This window comes from Cibotium barometz, chromosome 28 (genome assembly GCF_041138505.1).
Source record: "Cibotium barometz isolate CiBa-2024 chromosome 28, ASM4113850v1, whole genome shotgun sequence".
NCBI classification, from domain to species: Eukaryota; Viridiplantae; Streptophyta; class Polypodiopsida; order Cyatheales; family Cibotiaceae; genus Cibotium; species Cibotium barometz.
In genome coordinates, this window is record NC_141073.1 from 15,756,432 (window position 1) to 15,772,572 (window position 16,141).

Sequence of the window (16,141 nt, forward strand, 5' to 3'; positions counted from 1 at the left end):
TTCAAGCAATGCCTCTCCAAATAAGTCCTTAATAAAATAAAGCTTCGTCTTTTCATTATCAACCAATCCGTTCCATAAGGACAAACTTCTACAAAATAACCGATCTTTTATCAGGTTTACGAGTCTTTTAATGCAATATAAGAATTTGATTTAACTTGGCCGAATTAGGCAATCACCATCAGTATAAGAACACATTTGGTAGTGCCAACAAAAGTAATGAACAACAAATCTCTTACATTTTTAACTCATGGAAGCTCTATATAGACAAGAAGAGCAAGAGTCCCTCGCCTTGAATTTGCACTTGGTCCTCACACAAGAAAACATCCAGCAAGGAGCTACATAAAACATTTACTATGATTGTTATCTTCTTCACAACTACAACTCATTCTCCCCATGCGGAGTTCATGATGGTCCTGGTTTTTCCTAGACATAGTTGTTGGGATCAAATTTTGAGTCCTAAGATGCATCGCCTTTATACCACATATAGGCTACAATCTCAACAACGGCTAAGACTTGATTGCATATGTTGCTCCGACAAGGAAGCCACTACCAACCCCCAGAAACACCTTATTCCCTGTGCAAACATGGATTTTCCCACACATGGGCACACTACGGGGGTGCTCCCTGCACCATGGGGAACAAGCATAAGCCTTAAATGGGATTGATGTTTTAAGTCTCCCTACTCACTTAGCAATGTCATGTCAACGGTACATAAGAGGCTCTTCTTTTTCCTGGCTCCCACATCCAGCTTATCTATACATGTAGAAATCTAGACCAAAGCCTCAATGGTTACGGTATTGCATTGTGCTGAAGTACAACGAGAAGATGCAGCAAGAGACAGGTTCTTGAAACCTAACCCTACACTCATTCACATGCCAGCTTTGTGTCAAAGCTGCTCAAGCATATAGCAAATGCTTGGAAAGCAGATAAAGGGTATCTATAATCCATGGTAAAAGTATCTTTCCCAATTTTACCAAATTGCAGCAAAACCTTGTCTTGGTCAGCTTGGGAAGCTCCTTCAGAAGATTCTATGGCGGCTACAAGCTGGAAATTTTTCACAGACGCAACTGTGACACGCCCCTTGAAGTTCAAGCACCAACACTGCAGTTGTTCATGCCATCGTGGTGACTTGTTTTTCAGCATCAGCGGGGCATCCTTACCTCTCCCCTCACTGACTGGCTCAGGTTCAGTGCTACTGGCATCGGGAACAGTAGCTCGGGATCTAAGGAGAGATACTGGCGGGAAAGAATGATCCATAGCACTTGAAAAATCGGTTGGGGTAGGAGCACTTCCACCTTCCACCACAGCAGACACTGGGATAGAATAGAGAGTGCATTGCATCCGTCTAGGTCCCCTTGTCCCTAACACGTTGAGCTCATACGAAATATGAGCCACATCAAAGGTCCCGGCTGGAGCCCGAAGAGCATTTTGCTTTGGTCCCACCTGCTTGCTTGGTCGACTGATTGAAGCAACCGCACCACAATGAAAAGGATAGCTTTCATAAATGGTAAATTTTGTGCCCAAGAAATTTGACCTGAAAGAGTATAAAACACGTGATTCCAAAAAATGGTTGAATTTCCCAGTAAACCACAATATTAATCATCATGAAATGCAGGATTACTTACCTCAATTTACCCACATAAGCGTCACCTCCTCGAGACATGTCATGTGCATCCAGAGATATTACGTAATCTGAGCTAGTGGCTCTTCTAAACTTCCGGGCAGCCAAAAGAAATTTCCCTTTCTCTACCAATGCTGAGAGCAAGCAACAACGTGATAAAATAAGTAATGTCCTGTAGCATGAAGGATAAGAGCAAAACCGCACTCTATGATATAAGATCAAGTATGTAAAACAAAGGCAAAAAATCAAATGTATGTCAGCACGTCAACGGGGTGAATATAGAGATCTATCTGCCTGGCTTTCGACACTGCCTGCAGAACCTCCTCTGCCAGCCCCAACTTGAACCATCCTTAAGGCAATCCTCTCACTTTGATCTTCATTGCTAGGACTAAAACCTTTTTGAGTAGTTGCAGTTCATGGTGATGATGCGATGTGTTCATCTGCTCACAGCTAGCAGAGCTGCTCATAACGAGGGGTGGCTTCGCCTGTGGGTGACTTCATGCTTTAGTTCACCCTTGCTATTATGACACCAGAGACATAGCAGCTAAGCAGGGCTACAGCACAAAGAGAGAGAGAGAGAGGATGATGATGATATCAATGTCCACCAAAACAAACGCATTACATCAGTTAAGGACTGAGGGTCCATCAAAAGCCTGAAGGCTTACAAAACAAAAGAAAATAAATCTTGCTTCCTTTGACATGAAGGTGACAATGGTGTGTTCCTTGGACCTTGGTACTTGAATCATGGACCCCGGAAATCTTACCTATGTCCCATGTGATCTGTGGTTTCACCTTGGCCATTGCTAGGAAAGCTGCAGCCCTGTCATTGGCGGGTGCTGACCATTCATCTCGCAAACCCCCAACTCTCAGCTTGAGGGCAAGAGTTACCCCATGCTTTTGCTCCTTCAAATTGATGGCAACTCACCAATTTGAGAGACTTTATTTGACTTGATTCTTAACTTCGGCCTTGAGGACTTCGATTGTTTCATAAATGGCACAATCTACCTCTTTTGCTTTGACAAGGATAGCTTGCACATGTGCCACTTTCATGTACTTGTTGGAATCCACCGTGTTGAGAGGCAGTGCTCAACTTCTTGGAGCTTCTTTAGCTCTGAGTTCTCCCACCGTAGTGCAAGAATTTCTTCTTGAAGGTACGCAGCCCATTCATTCTGGCGTGTGGTGTGCACTTTATGGAAGAGAGAGAGAGATGCAAACACAAAGAACTGAGCAGCAGACAAAGCATGCAGACTCACATATGAGGGCTTCAAGCAAACTCACAAAAGCATCACCTATATACCTCTCATACACAATGTTTTTAATTGAATCAACAATAAAAGATAAAAGCACAACTTAAGGCTGAAAATATTTTCATTTTAAAATTTCATATAAGAAACCCAAGGCACACAAGGCACACAACAGAGAGAGCCAATACATAAAATTGTCCTTTTCAAAACATGATGTGCCTTCATTCAGCCATACAAAGAATCTCACCACAAAGCCGCAGTGAAAGCAAAAAGCTTACTTGAAGTCAAACCGAGATACAAATAGAATGTTGAAGTAATCCTGTCCCGCTTAATGAAACACTGCATAGTGGAGTCTCGAGGCCCAGGCTGTTGATAGACACAGGCACACCAAGCATCATAGACAATTGAGATTGAGAATTGCTCTTAAAACACTTCTTTATAAAGCAAAGAGGACTATCTTTAAACTTTGCCACATGAACTATTTTCGCTTTCAAAATGAAAACCTGAAGCAAACTACACAGGTGCAGTCACAAGACTTGGAGCTGAAAAATTAGATACTGGACAAAATAGTGACAAAATACGAAAATGTGTGGTGAAATGAGAGGCTGAGACTATGTATGTATGTACACTCTCTCTCTCTCTCTCTCTCTCTCTCTCTCTATATATATATATATATATATATATACACTGTGAAACCTTGTTAGGGTTTCAATTCTAGGTCAAATGATCCTTGGCCATGGTCTCTGGAGATCTTACACTCTACAGAGACCATGGCCAAGGATCATTTGACCTAGAACTGAAAACCTAACAAGGTTTCACAGTATATATATATATATATATATACATATTCACAGACCCAACATTGTATGCATCGCGTACGACCGTAATAGATTGTGGCTAGCGACTCACCACCCAACTGTAGAGTCCTTTGGACTCACCCCCAAGCCTGAGGTCTGATTGCCACAACCCTAGTTCATACCGACGGCCCGAACCTAGCATCCCATACCACTAGGCAGAACCACCCACCTTAGAGCTCCATGGCCATGAGGTCTTACACCCTCTTGGTAGCCCTCCTGTCTACCGCATGGATACCTCCATAACTCATAAGTTCCCCCAAGGTGACTTATATAGCAATAACTTGGTTATTATTGGCCCTTGCTTTATTTATAAGCTATCCTACTTTATTTATAAGCTTTTAGCCATTATTAGCCCTAGGCTATAAATTATAAGCTCTTAGTCAATCTAAACCTCATCTTGCTCACTTAGCCCATGTGTGAACCCTCCAGTCCCCACACCCCAGCTAAGCCCTAACTCTAACATGGGTTAATCCATGTCCATGACCCTAACCCTAGGCCTGTAGAGATGTAACACACGCGCGCGCATAAATATATATATATATATAAAAACACGCGTTTACATAAAAAGTCCTTAGTCTCCCGAGTTTCACTCACCACAATTGACCTCCCACACACCATCTGGTGGATTACAAATGGAAATTTTGGCATGCCTGAGGTGCCTCAAGATCTTACGTAGACCTTTAGTCCATGAGGTTTCTTCAACCTTTTGTAGTAGCCTTGGGCTACAAGTAGCTGCTTCTCCACCCACATATTGATACCATTAAGATACCTTGAGTTTGTTTGTCATGGTCGAGTTTTCTTTTTGGTTGGAGTGAAAGGTTTTGGGCCCTCCTTCACATTGGTTGGCATGCTAAAGTTGTGGTTTCGAGACTCATGGGCATTGTTGACGATGAGGCTAGAGTCTCTTGTGGAGTGGTTGTTGATGATGATGCTTTTGAGCATGCAGCCGTCTCTTGGTGAGGGTGGTAAATGAGGAGTTGTCAAGGTTGGTGCTTTTTCTTTGAGTTCCTTTTTAGAGATAGATGGTTGTGAGTGGGAAACTTTTTCAAGAATAGCTACTGATTGCGAGGTTATGGCATTGGATTTTGTTGGTGAGGATAAAGCTGAAGAGTTAGATGCTTTATCGGAGTCGATCATTGATGTAGTTGGTAGGTCATTATGTAGAGTGGCTTCTATGGAAGAGGCTTGTAACTTTTTGTGTTCAGCATCATAGAAGTCCATTAGGGTTGGATCCCCTTCCATGCAGTATGGTATTGTCAACTTTGTGTCATTGACCATCATGATGACCCTATCGCTAGCAAAGTACGTCCATTTATGCCCTAATATCAAATATGCTTCCAACACATACTCAACCACAAAAAAACATTGTATGCTCTCAAAATACCAAGGCTGCTCACATGTTTCTTTCTTCTTTTGAACATAACAAAGGCCATGGGCAACTCCTTCATGACCAACTTCCAAGACACATGCTTACTAAAATTGCGGTTGCATAGAAGAATTCAGAAGTGGAGAGCTCCTTGATGCTAAAGTCCTTACTTGAAGGAAATGAAAAAAACCCTCAATCACTTGTAGGTGACCATTGTCATTTTCTGCTTAGTGGCAAGAAGCCCCATCAGCTCGCATCCGGTGCGTCCCTCTCCCCCCCACCACCACCACAAGCTTCGGTGGATTCTGATGCACAGCCGGTAACATGTAGGTCGTCATGGTGGAATCAAGATCTCAACAACAGGAAGCATTGCCAAGAAGTTACTATACTCGAACTTCCTAAACGAGTTGTGGAAAATCACATTCCACTTAATGTTAGGCCCTTCTCCTATATATGCATTATGTTGGAACATCTTCTTGGGTATATACTAGTCCAGAGAGGATGGCAACATCTTCCTGGACATATACTAGTCCAGAGAGGATGGCAACATTGATAAACAAGCCAGAAACGCCTTGGCCAAAGGACAACCCGACTTTCCTTAACCCATTGTTGGTTGCAGCCAAGCACGGTCTGTTGGCCAGAATGCAATGTGTCGCTTCATGTTGTACGTTCTCCTAGGCACGCTTTGACAAGATGGATGATCAGCAAGATCAACCAACGGATCCATATAACAGAGCCATAGACTCATCCGTTGAGGACCAGCAAGGTCAACCAACCAGATCCATGTCCGAATTCAGAAGACAACATGCATGAGTTCAACCAATCAAAAAGTGAACAAAGTTGCAATTTAGTTATGATATCTGCTAATAATCGGGGCAAGAAAATCAGCCCTTCTATCCTACATGTAAGGAAATCAAAATGATCGTCCATCCTACCATGCATTCCATATAAGGCAGAATCGGCCAATTTTCAGATATTCTGCAAGAAAAAAAGTAGCAGAGACTAAAAAGCAAAAAAAAGAAACATGAAAAAAAAGCTCTCCATAAATTAAAAAACCTACTCGAATGTCCACCTTTCAACATGTCTTGTACTGCATTGAATACAAGTAACCCGAGTCTGGTTACAGGCCATGAGAGGGCATATTAGCCAGGATCATCACTGACAGATTCAGCATGGATGGGCCACTGACAGGTAGGTCTCTCGGGTATAACACTAGTTAAAACACAAAATACTCAATTTCCGTAAAGTTAGGACACAATGGAGCAGCACATGACAAAGTGAAACACTCACCTGCCTGACAGATATGGGAAAAGTTAATATTCCAGATAGTTCTGGAAATTTAACAAGGTCTTTGGTGATCTTCCTCCAAGCTCTACAGACTGAGGCGCAGGCAAAAACATACTTTCTTGAAGGCCAAGTATTTTCGCTTTCCTCGATCCTTTGAATTATTTCCCTCAGCAGCTCTGGTGGCATGGTAGCCCAGCAACTTTGTTCTTGCTGCTGTATATGCACAGTGTCTGCTTTGTGCACTCTATCATGATATATTGCACTGTGTGACCATGTTCTTTGAAACTGAAAGGCCTTAACATCAAAGCTTCGCCTAGAGATGCTTCCAAGCCCGCCTTTCATATCTTGGAACTCACGAATCAAGCCTTTGATAGGCATCTGTCCAGAGGATCTGAAATCATCACATGATACAAAAGCGACTCGTGCTCAGCATCATCTACAAATCTGATCTGAGTCAAATCTCTTTAACAGCTCCATCAAAACACAAAAAGTATGCAAGGGAAAACCCTAAACTAAACGTTGTGTCACATACAGACACACAAATGTATCCCATGCGGACACATAAATGAGGATAAACCTCTGTATAGGAAGAGAAACGTAACTGATGGTAAACCCCACCACAGAAGGGAAAACCCTGAAATTGCTTAACACAGAGATGCAGTACCACACTATGCAGAAAGCCATCTCAGATCGTACTATCGCCATAACCTTTATAGGTGATTCTGAAGAGTGAAAGATATGCCGATGCAGAAGCGCACTGCTCGCCACACTCTCTCTCTCTCTCTCTCCTTTGCTTTGGATCACATGGTCGGCTGCGACAGTAGATGAAGCTATAAAAACAGTAGTGAAAAAGGTTTCACAAAAGAACCCATTTTGGCATCCAAAAATAAACTTCCGAGTTCTATTTTAGCGCAGCTCTGATGATTATCAGAGGAACCCAAAAGGGTAAACAGGAAGCCATAGCAACAAGCCAAAATAGGTCTATGCAATTTTGACCAAATTTATCACCAAAATGAGCTGTGTCTTCTTAAATTATATAATAATATTATTCTTCTCTATCTCCTCTCTATATAAGATTATTCTTAAATTATATAAAGGAAGAATTTCAGAATAGGTGCCTATCACTCTAGGGATTTGAAAAATATCAAGCTGGGAATTATATAAGTGCTTCGCACTGGTCAGCCCACCAGTAATAATAATAACTAGCTTCGGACTTGGCCCTTTTCTAGGGGCTTAATTCGCCTCTGAGATGCACACTTAAAAGGCAATCCATTTCTTTGTACACAAAGCCACTCTTGCCTTTTGAGTTTCTTCCTTTTTCCCCCCCTTTTGCACTTGCTCACCTTTTACTTCATCCATGGCAATTATCACATAAGTAGGACACTAGCCACTTTAAAAAGAGGTACCCCAAAAAAAGCAAAAACAAAAAATGGGGCTCCAACGAATGTTTTTTTGACTCTTGTTCTCCAAATTAGGAAGGTGCCCCACTACACACACATTGGCACAAAGTAAAAGATAGGTTCGCTTTAACCTAAAGTTGGTTCAAAGTGTCTTTCTCAAATATAGGTTCGCTTTAACCTAGAGTTGGTTCAAAGAGTCTTTCTCAAAATGGTGGGAGAAGGAGAAGCGCCTCTTTCCGGTTTTCATAATTTAGTTATAATTGGTTGAAAGTATGAAGAAAATGTTTGTTCAAAGTAAAAGATAGGTTCTCTGTTAACTTAGAGTTAGTTCAAAGAATCTATCTCAAAATGGTGGGAGAAGGAAAAGCACCTCTTTCCGACTTTCATAATTGAGTTATAATTGGTTAAAAGTATGAAGAAAATGCTTGTTGACTGCACCTCAAGCCCTTCGCTCCGCTTGCCGGTGATCGCTCTATTTTTTCTTCTTCTAGCTTTTGTGCGGCACCATTTGAGGGTTATCCAACGATTGGTGGAGACGATGATATTACGTTGTTCAATGTAAAAGATAGGTTCGCTTAACCTAGAGTTGGTTCCCTTTGATACACTTTTTTTGCCTCGTTTTGTGTGTTGTGGATGGAAGATACTCTCCACAATAAGCCAAACTCAATGATGAAAAAGATCTAAAAAGTGTCACCTTATTGTTTAAAATCAAAGATTTTTTGTCAAGTTTTCTATTAGCAACAATCTTGGGCAAGTGGCCCATGATTGGAATTGGTCAACATTGTGTTTACACTAGTCAGTTGAAAACGCATTTCCACATTTAGTTTGAATAGAGAATCTTGGCTTACAAGATAATTCAAACCCAAAAATGCTTCCTCCAACCAACTAGGTCAAGTCTTTTCTATTATTTAAACATTTTTTAGTAATTTAAGAGGTCCCCTTATACCAACAACTAAGAGGCCCCCTTTTAGTTGTTGTTATTGAATATTGACTTATATAGTAGCACATAAGTAAATTTTACTTTTGAATTACATTATCTTCTCGATATTGGCTTGTGCATTACCATCTAAAAGGTATTCACTCCCTTACATTTACTACTTGATATTGGCTTGTGCGTTGCCATCTAAAAGGTATTCACTCCCTTATCATCTCACTTTAACTAAAAGTCCTACTCACTCCACTAATAATTTCTCATTAAAGGTAAGTGGGGTGTGAGAAATAGTTAGGGCTATATTAGCCTCATAAGAAAGGATTAATGAGATCTAAATTTCATGCCTTGGGCCAACAATGTCATGCTCTCATTTGGAAAAACTATAAGCATGTCCCTAGCATGTGATAAGTATGCTATATATATATATATATATTAGTGCCCTTTTTATACTTAAATTGTGTGGAAAGCTTTATCATAGTTCTATCCATGTTCCCTTTCTTCATGTAAGGGAAGTTTTATCTATGTATCTATATATATATATATATATATATATATATATTATTGCCCTTTTTATACTTAAATTGTGTGGAAAGCTTTATCATAGTTCTATCCATGTTCCCTTTCTTCATGTAAGGGAAGTTTTATCTATGTATCCCTTCTTCACCTTAGGAAGTTTTATCTATGTATCCCTTCTACACCTAAGGGAAGTTTGAAATGGGTGGTTAAGTTGGGCTAGAAAGTATAAGGAAACTTTGAAATTTGGCCAAAAGTTCTCTTTAAACCTCGTGTTAGAGTTCAAGGTCTTTGTTATTTCATGATATTGATCTTTTTTCACCACCCCATGTATTTAACTTTATGAAGAAAAAAATTGTTTCCCTTAAGGTTCAAAGATCCTCGTAGGATGTGATTTTTATTTCTTACTTGAAATGGTAAACTTGAAAGTTCCAAAAAATAAGGCATGTTTGTTTTGTTGTCACTTGTGTGACTAATGGAGTGTAAATAATGCAATACCTTTGTTTAAAAAGATTGTCCATAAAATACCTTAGAGTTGTGTCATTTATAAAGTATCATAATCAATCCATGCCAGTTTATTAGCCAATTGATTAGAGTCCGGACAATAACATAGTGGGTAGGCTTAAGAAGCAACATGTTACATTTGTGAGGAATAACTTTCGACCACTCCAAGTATATATATATACAATAAAAAGAAATGATAGTGGTGTTTCACACTTCATGTGACGTAACTCGTTAACCACCATTGGTGTCAATTTCATGTTACTTTGGCATCTTCATGCCATGTGCTTTTCTTTAAAGAAGCATTTAGAAAGAAAATTTTGCATGTTTATCACGAGAATGAACATAATTTAAGTGTTTTGAAGACATTTTGCCTCACTAATCAACTCTAAGTTGACAAATATGTCATTATATTGCACTATGACATTATGCCTCACTAATTAACTCTAAATTGACAACTATATGCCTTGCATTATAATATCCATGACTTCTACCATATTCTTAGTTCTTCTTCTTTTAGCATAATTTATTAAACCACTTTTACATGAAGAGTAAGGATCAATTTTAAAACCTAATACTTTAGCCTTATTGAATGAAAAAGGTTTGGTACCATTTTACTCCTTATGCTGATTTGGTCTCTTTGTGAAGCTTTTTTATTGTCATGAATAGGATATAAGTGATATTTTATTTTGAAGGGATGCTTCTCAATTTCATAATTTAAATTCCTTTATCTAGACTATCATTTTTTAAAGAAATCTATCAATAACCATATCCAAGAAAAACCATTTATTATCTTAGACTCTTTGAAAGAAATCTAATACGACAAAAAAGACTTGCATTATTAAAATAATTTATTATTTCGACATTCATAATCAAGACAAAGGAGAAAGATTTTATCATTATCATTTTTTCCTCTTTAAAAACACCATCTTTAAAGGGCGGTTTTGTTGTAAAGCACTAAAAACATTAGGGATAAACTCAATGGATACACTTTTATGTATAATGTGAAGCACGATCAAAATTCCTTGATCTTGAGATTTTCCTTTAAAAAGATTATGTGTAGTAGTCAATGTAACATCACCATAGCCACCACATAGCACCAAAGGGCAAGGAGCTCTAGTCACCACCCAGCCATAGAGGAGAGTGTGGATAACTCCACACTCCCGAGTACTTATAGGGGCATGCCTATCCATAAGCCTGCCTGACCACCCAAGTGCTTCGACTTGGGCACCCTTCACCTCTAGACCCCGGATGCACTCGTCATTCGCACTCCGGTATTTGGGCTCAACATCCGGTCAAGCTCTCACGCACCATTAGAGACTAAGTGACATTCCCCTCCCTTAAGAATAGTTTTCGTCCGTGAAAACAAACTGGGATAAGCTTTTGGTAAGTGTATTTAGTTTTTCTAATGTTCAAGTCTCCTCTGACCTATCCATCCAGTCCTAGTTAACAAGTGCCTACAGTACACAATATGCCTCGTGTTCCAATCTCTAAGCCTGTGAATCCTCTCTAGTTTAAATGGAAGTGATCGTAATTGTAAGGACACAACTAGAACTTCAAGGCAAACTTCATTTCCTCGGTGATAAACTATTTTCAAATGCCATTGACATGAAAAAACTAAACGTACTCAAGAGCTCTCCGGCAACTCAAGTTTGTAGACTACTATTATGGCTCACCCTAACCCTCCTTGAAACACATCCAAAAAGAGATTACCTCGTGAACCGCAATTGTCATGTGAGGATATTTCCAATGGCCAAGCTCGTAACCCTTGAGGTCTCCAAGCTCTACAACTCCTTGAGAAGCAATTCCACCATGTCTCCCGCGAGCGTTATCACACTGCTGTGTTGCACTATGGGTCCTCGTCCCTCCTCTCACCTCACTTCACTCACACACACTCCCTAGCATGCATTAGGGAGAGAGATTAGCAAGAGCAAGACTCAATTGCACAATGGGAGAGTATGTTATATTATGAGAGAAATTCACTTATATACATGGCCATAAATGTTCACACTCACTTAAACTGTGGTCGACCGGGCACTTTAGGCTCATAAGAGGCCTAATGCTATTACAATGACTACTCTCATAATATATCCATGAAGTACATCACTTAGGACTGTTGAAATATACAAGTGAATAGGGTGTGTGCGGGAACAAGCCCTTGGTTAGAGGCTGTAAAAGAGAATCTGTAAATGTGAGAGAACCTGTGAAAAGGTGAGAAGAATCTACTGGGAGAGAATAAAGGGTAGCATGAGAAGATTTAGGAAGTGTGGAGATATTCTGGGAAGTGTGGAGATATTTTGGGAGAGGTGGAGAGAATCAAGCTAAAGAGGTAGAGTGAATCAAGGAGAAATCAGTGGGATTAGATGCTTTGATGTAAACACTATAAATTGAGGCATTGGCCTAATGAGAATTTGCTGGTTTTTGATTATCCATGCCTACATTAAGCTATTTGTTAATTACTCACGTCTTAATTATTTGCTAATCACTTTGTTAATGATGTTGATTCTAGTATTTGATCCACCATAGCTCATCACATTGCTGTAATTTTAACATGGTATCAGAGCCAAGCCTAGAATCCATCAAGTTTATGAGCCCATCATCTAGTTAATTAGAATTAGGAGATAATTAGAAAATAATCAAATTTTTAGTTATTTTCAAAAAGCTTTCTGTACCCCCAGCCAGTGGAGGAGCTCCCTCTCCTTGCACACTCAACCATTGCCCAAGCCCTTTTAGGTAGTCATAGTAGACTCAAGGGGCTACACACAGCCCAAGGAAATTGAACCAATTCAACGCAGAACGTCGACGGCAGCCCGATTTGCAGGCGCCATTTTTCAGAAGGGAATTTGAGATTTCTTCTTGCTCAGTTGCAATGGCTCTTATTCCTCTTAGCCCCAGGTGTTTTCAAGCATGCTCTACAAGGTGGTGAAGTCAGAAATTGATTTGATCAAGTCTACAGTGAGATCCAAGCTCTTCATCAAATCTGCAGGTGACTTTGGTAAAACAGAGATTAAGCATTCAATGTTTGGTCAAATCTTGTGTTTCTTGGCTTAATCCTCTACTAGACTAATTGCTATTGATGGCCTTGAAAGGATTTGAGCTCATTTGAAGTCTAAGGCCCCAGATCTGGGCTCCCCCCATACTCTGTTTTTTGCACACAAAATAGAGGATTAATTTGCTAATCAATGATTAATCAATGCTAATCACTGTATTTTGGTACAATTGAGGGTTCAAATTAACCATTAGGTATCTGATACAAATCCCTATAACTTCAGATTGCAATTCGGAGTTGGTTTGATACTCCAACCATTCCGTACAAATTGGTTACCCTTGATTTAATGTAATTTCTGGTGATTTTATGCTGATAAATTTATGATAGTCATTATTTTGCATTTAACCCTTGGTTAATGCTTGCAAATCACACTCAAATTCAAGATTATTCACAGCCAGAGTTGCATTTGGGAATGTGCATAAGAATGAATGCTATACGCATTATGTATTGGGCACATTACATCAGTGTAAAAATTCAGTGTAAAAATGGAATCAGACACTGCCCTTGTCCAGAATAAGGCAAGAGGTAAGACCTCCCACATAGATTTGGGTTTGCATTGCATAATGATACAAGATAAACATCAAAAGCCCAAAAGAACTGTCAACAAAACATTTAAACATGTTGCTCACATGGAGCAAGAAGACCTGACGGACAAGCTCATGGCCCTAGCCATGAAAAAAGAAGAACATCTCTTTCCAAGAGGAAGATCCACACCGAGAAGAAGAAGCATTGAAGGAAGACATGGACACGAGAAGAGAAGCTGCCACAAGAAGACTGAAAGAAGAGGAAGACATGGACACGAGAAGAGAAGCTGCCAACAAGAAGACTGAAAGAAGAGGAAGACATGGACATGAGAAGAGAAGCTGCCACCCACAAGAAGACTGAAAGAAGAGGACGCGTGAAGAGAAGCTACCACGACAAGAAGACTGAAGACAAGAGAAGATGTGAGGCTCCAAAGAGTGAGGAGCCATGTGAAAATCTCTGAGAGAAAGAGAGAGAGAGACCCCACAACCCAATGTAACCTGCCCCAACAAAGTAAAACCACCTCTGAGCCACCGATGATGTAGGCCACGTGGTAGATAGATGTATGTGTGAGTACTTTAGTCAAGGTTGTGGGCACTTGTAGTAAGCCTTGGACACATAGAGAGAGAGAGAGTGTCAAGGACTATGAGTTTAGGGACTTGAGGCACTGGTCGCGGACTATCAAGTAAGAGAGAAACTTGGTACAAGGTCCAGGTGTGCTAAGTTAACTTGAGGGGAGGTGTGCTAGACATTCGTCGCAGACTATCAAGTAAGAGGGAAACTTGCTATAGGGTCCAGGTGTGCTAGGAGTATTCACTTGAGGGGAGGTGTTGAAATATACAAGTGATAAGGTGTGTGTGGGAACAAGCCCTTGGTTAGAGGCTGTAAAAGAGAATCTGTAAATGTGAGAGAACCTGTGAAAAGGTGAGAAGAATCTACTGGGAGAGAATAAAGGGTAGCATGAGAAGATTTAGGAAGTGTGGAGATATTCTGGGAAGTGTGGAGATATTCTGGGAGAGGTGGAGAGAATCAAGCAAAAGAGGTAGAGTGAATCAAGGAGAAATCAGTGGGATTAGATGCTTTGATGTAAACACTATAAATTGAGGCATTGGCCTAATGAGAATTTGCTGGTTTTTGATTATCCATGCCTACATTAAGCTATTTATTAATTACTCACTAATCACTAATCACGTCTTAATTATTTATTAATCACTTTGTTAATGATGTTGATTCTAGTATTTGATCCATTTGATCCACCATAGCTCATCACATTGCTGTGATTTTAACAAGGACTTCATTCTAACTTGCTACCACACGCTCTTGAAGCGGGAATCACCATAAATACTCCGTCATACCATTACGGGCGCCCGTCCAAGTTGTAGCTTTGGACACTATTGCTTCATATCTTGAATGTATGACCCTTTGGTGTATCTACCATGACTCCTTGATGTAAGATAATGGCAGTAGCTCTTGTTAATCCTAGAATTGTATTAACATGCCCCCCTTCTTGATGACGATCGGGCCCTCATGATCACGTTGAAGACCTTTGGGTGGGGAGAATGAACAAGCTTTGTTTCAATGATGTTGAATGACGTTCAATGGTCTTTGTTCCTCTGGAAGGAATAAGAAAAGCTAGTTAATGAATGAAGAGGTTAGTGGTGTATTGGTAATTCCTAACGGGGTGGGGAGTTGGGGTTTTTTTGCGAATGATTGCATTTTTTAAAAATATATTTGTGTGAGTTTCCTTTTTTTGGGCTCAATTTGTTTTTGGCAATCATTGGCAAGGTTACATGTGATATTTGTTAGTGGGGATACTAAGAGATGTTAATAATGAGAGAGAAGAGAGAAGGATCCAGAGGAACATACACTTAATCATCAGAACAAGATGGTGATTCTCAATTCCTCATTTGATTCATTGAAGCGACGTTCATCATTTGAAGTAATTGGCTTGTGATGATGTCCCTTTGTTTGGTAGGATTCTTGTCAAATGTTGTTGAGTAGGACCTAATCCCTAATTGTTTGCTTGAACAGACAAGCACTTGCGTTGGTGCTAAATGCACAAGAGTGGGTGAGTGATTTGCTTGCTATTTCTTGGGCCTCCATTCTTATCGAACTTTAGGTGAAGTTGTTGGGGTTGAAGTCGGTGGTGAGGTTTTCTTCACAATGTTCGAATTTGGCAACCATATGATGGAATTACCATCATAGTATCCTTGTTGTTGACATACATGTACAGGCACCCATCTTTGAACACTGTAATTTGGTGGTCGATGTGCTTGGTGTTGAAGCTTTCTTCTTTGTGCAAGTTTAAGGGACTTTGTGATGCGCTTGGGGACCCAAGATTTGGTATTTCTTTGGTAGTACCCTTGTGCTTACAGCAGTGTTTTTGGTACCCACACTTGTTGCATTAGTGGAGTTCTTTGAGGAACTCGCATAGGCTTTTGTGGATGGTGTTGTGGAGTACTCTTCTTCTTCCTTGGCTTTCAAGTGCTACGTTGAGGAAGAGGTTTTGAATGTCGAGGCACCCAAATTTGATTGGCACCTTCATAGTAGCCTTGAGCTATAAGTAGCTGCTTCTCCACCTACATTTTGATACTATTAAGATATTGTGAGTGTGGGAGTCTTGGTAGAGTTTTCTTTAGGGTTGATGTGGAAGGTTTGGGGCTCTCCTTAACTTTGGCTGGTGCTGAGGCTGCAGGTTTGAGACTCATTGGCATTGTTGATGATGAGGTTAGAGTCACTTGTGGATTGGCTGTCGATGAGGATGAGACCTTTGAGCATGTGGTTGTCTCCTTGGTGAGGTTTGTTGATGAAGATGCATAGGATCCGGGGCCTTTCCTTTGATTTCCCTGT

General features: G+C 40.3%; 1 protein-coding gene across 3 annotated transcripts; it reads right to left on the minus strand.

Moving 5' to 3' along the window:
* Positions 1–217: 217 nt before the first annotated feature.
* LOC147622581 (tubby-like F-box protein 6) lies at positions 218–7,470 on the minus strand. 3 transcript variants are annotated; one of them, XM_086822105.1, is made up of 5 exons: positions 7,040–7,470; positions 6,379–6,766; positions 3,144–3,231; positions 1,626–1,755; positions 218–1,534 (listed from the first exon to the last, which is right to left on the minus strand). In XM_086822105.1, the coding sequence occupies exons 2-5, from the start codon at positions 6,751–6,753 to the stop codon at positions 865–867; spliced, it is 1,263 nt and encodes a 420-aa protein (XP_086678231.1). In that variant the 5' UTR covers positions 6,754–6,766; positions 7,040–7,470; the 3' UTR covers positions 218–864. The 3 variants fall into 3 exon arrangements, with proteins under 3 accessions (XP_086678231.1, XP_086678229.1, XP_086678230.1); XM_086822103.1 differs by having other exon boundaries at positions 7,084–7,385; XM_086822104.1 differs by having other exon boundaries at positions 6,978–7,325.
* Between the last annotated feature and the right edge of the window lie 8,671 nt (positions 7,471–16,141).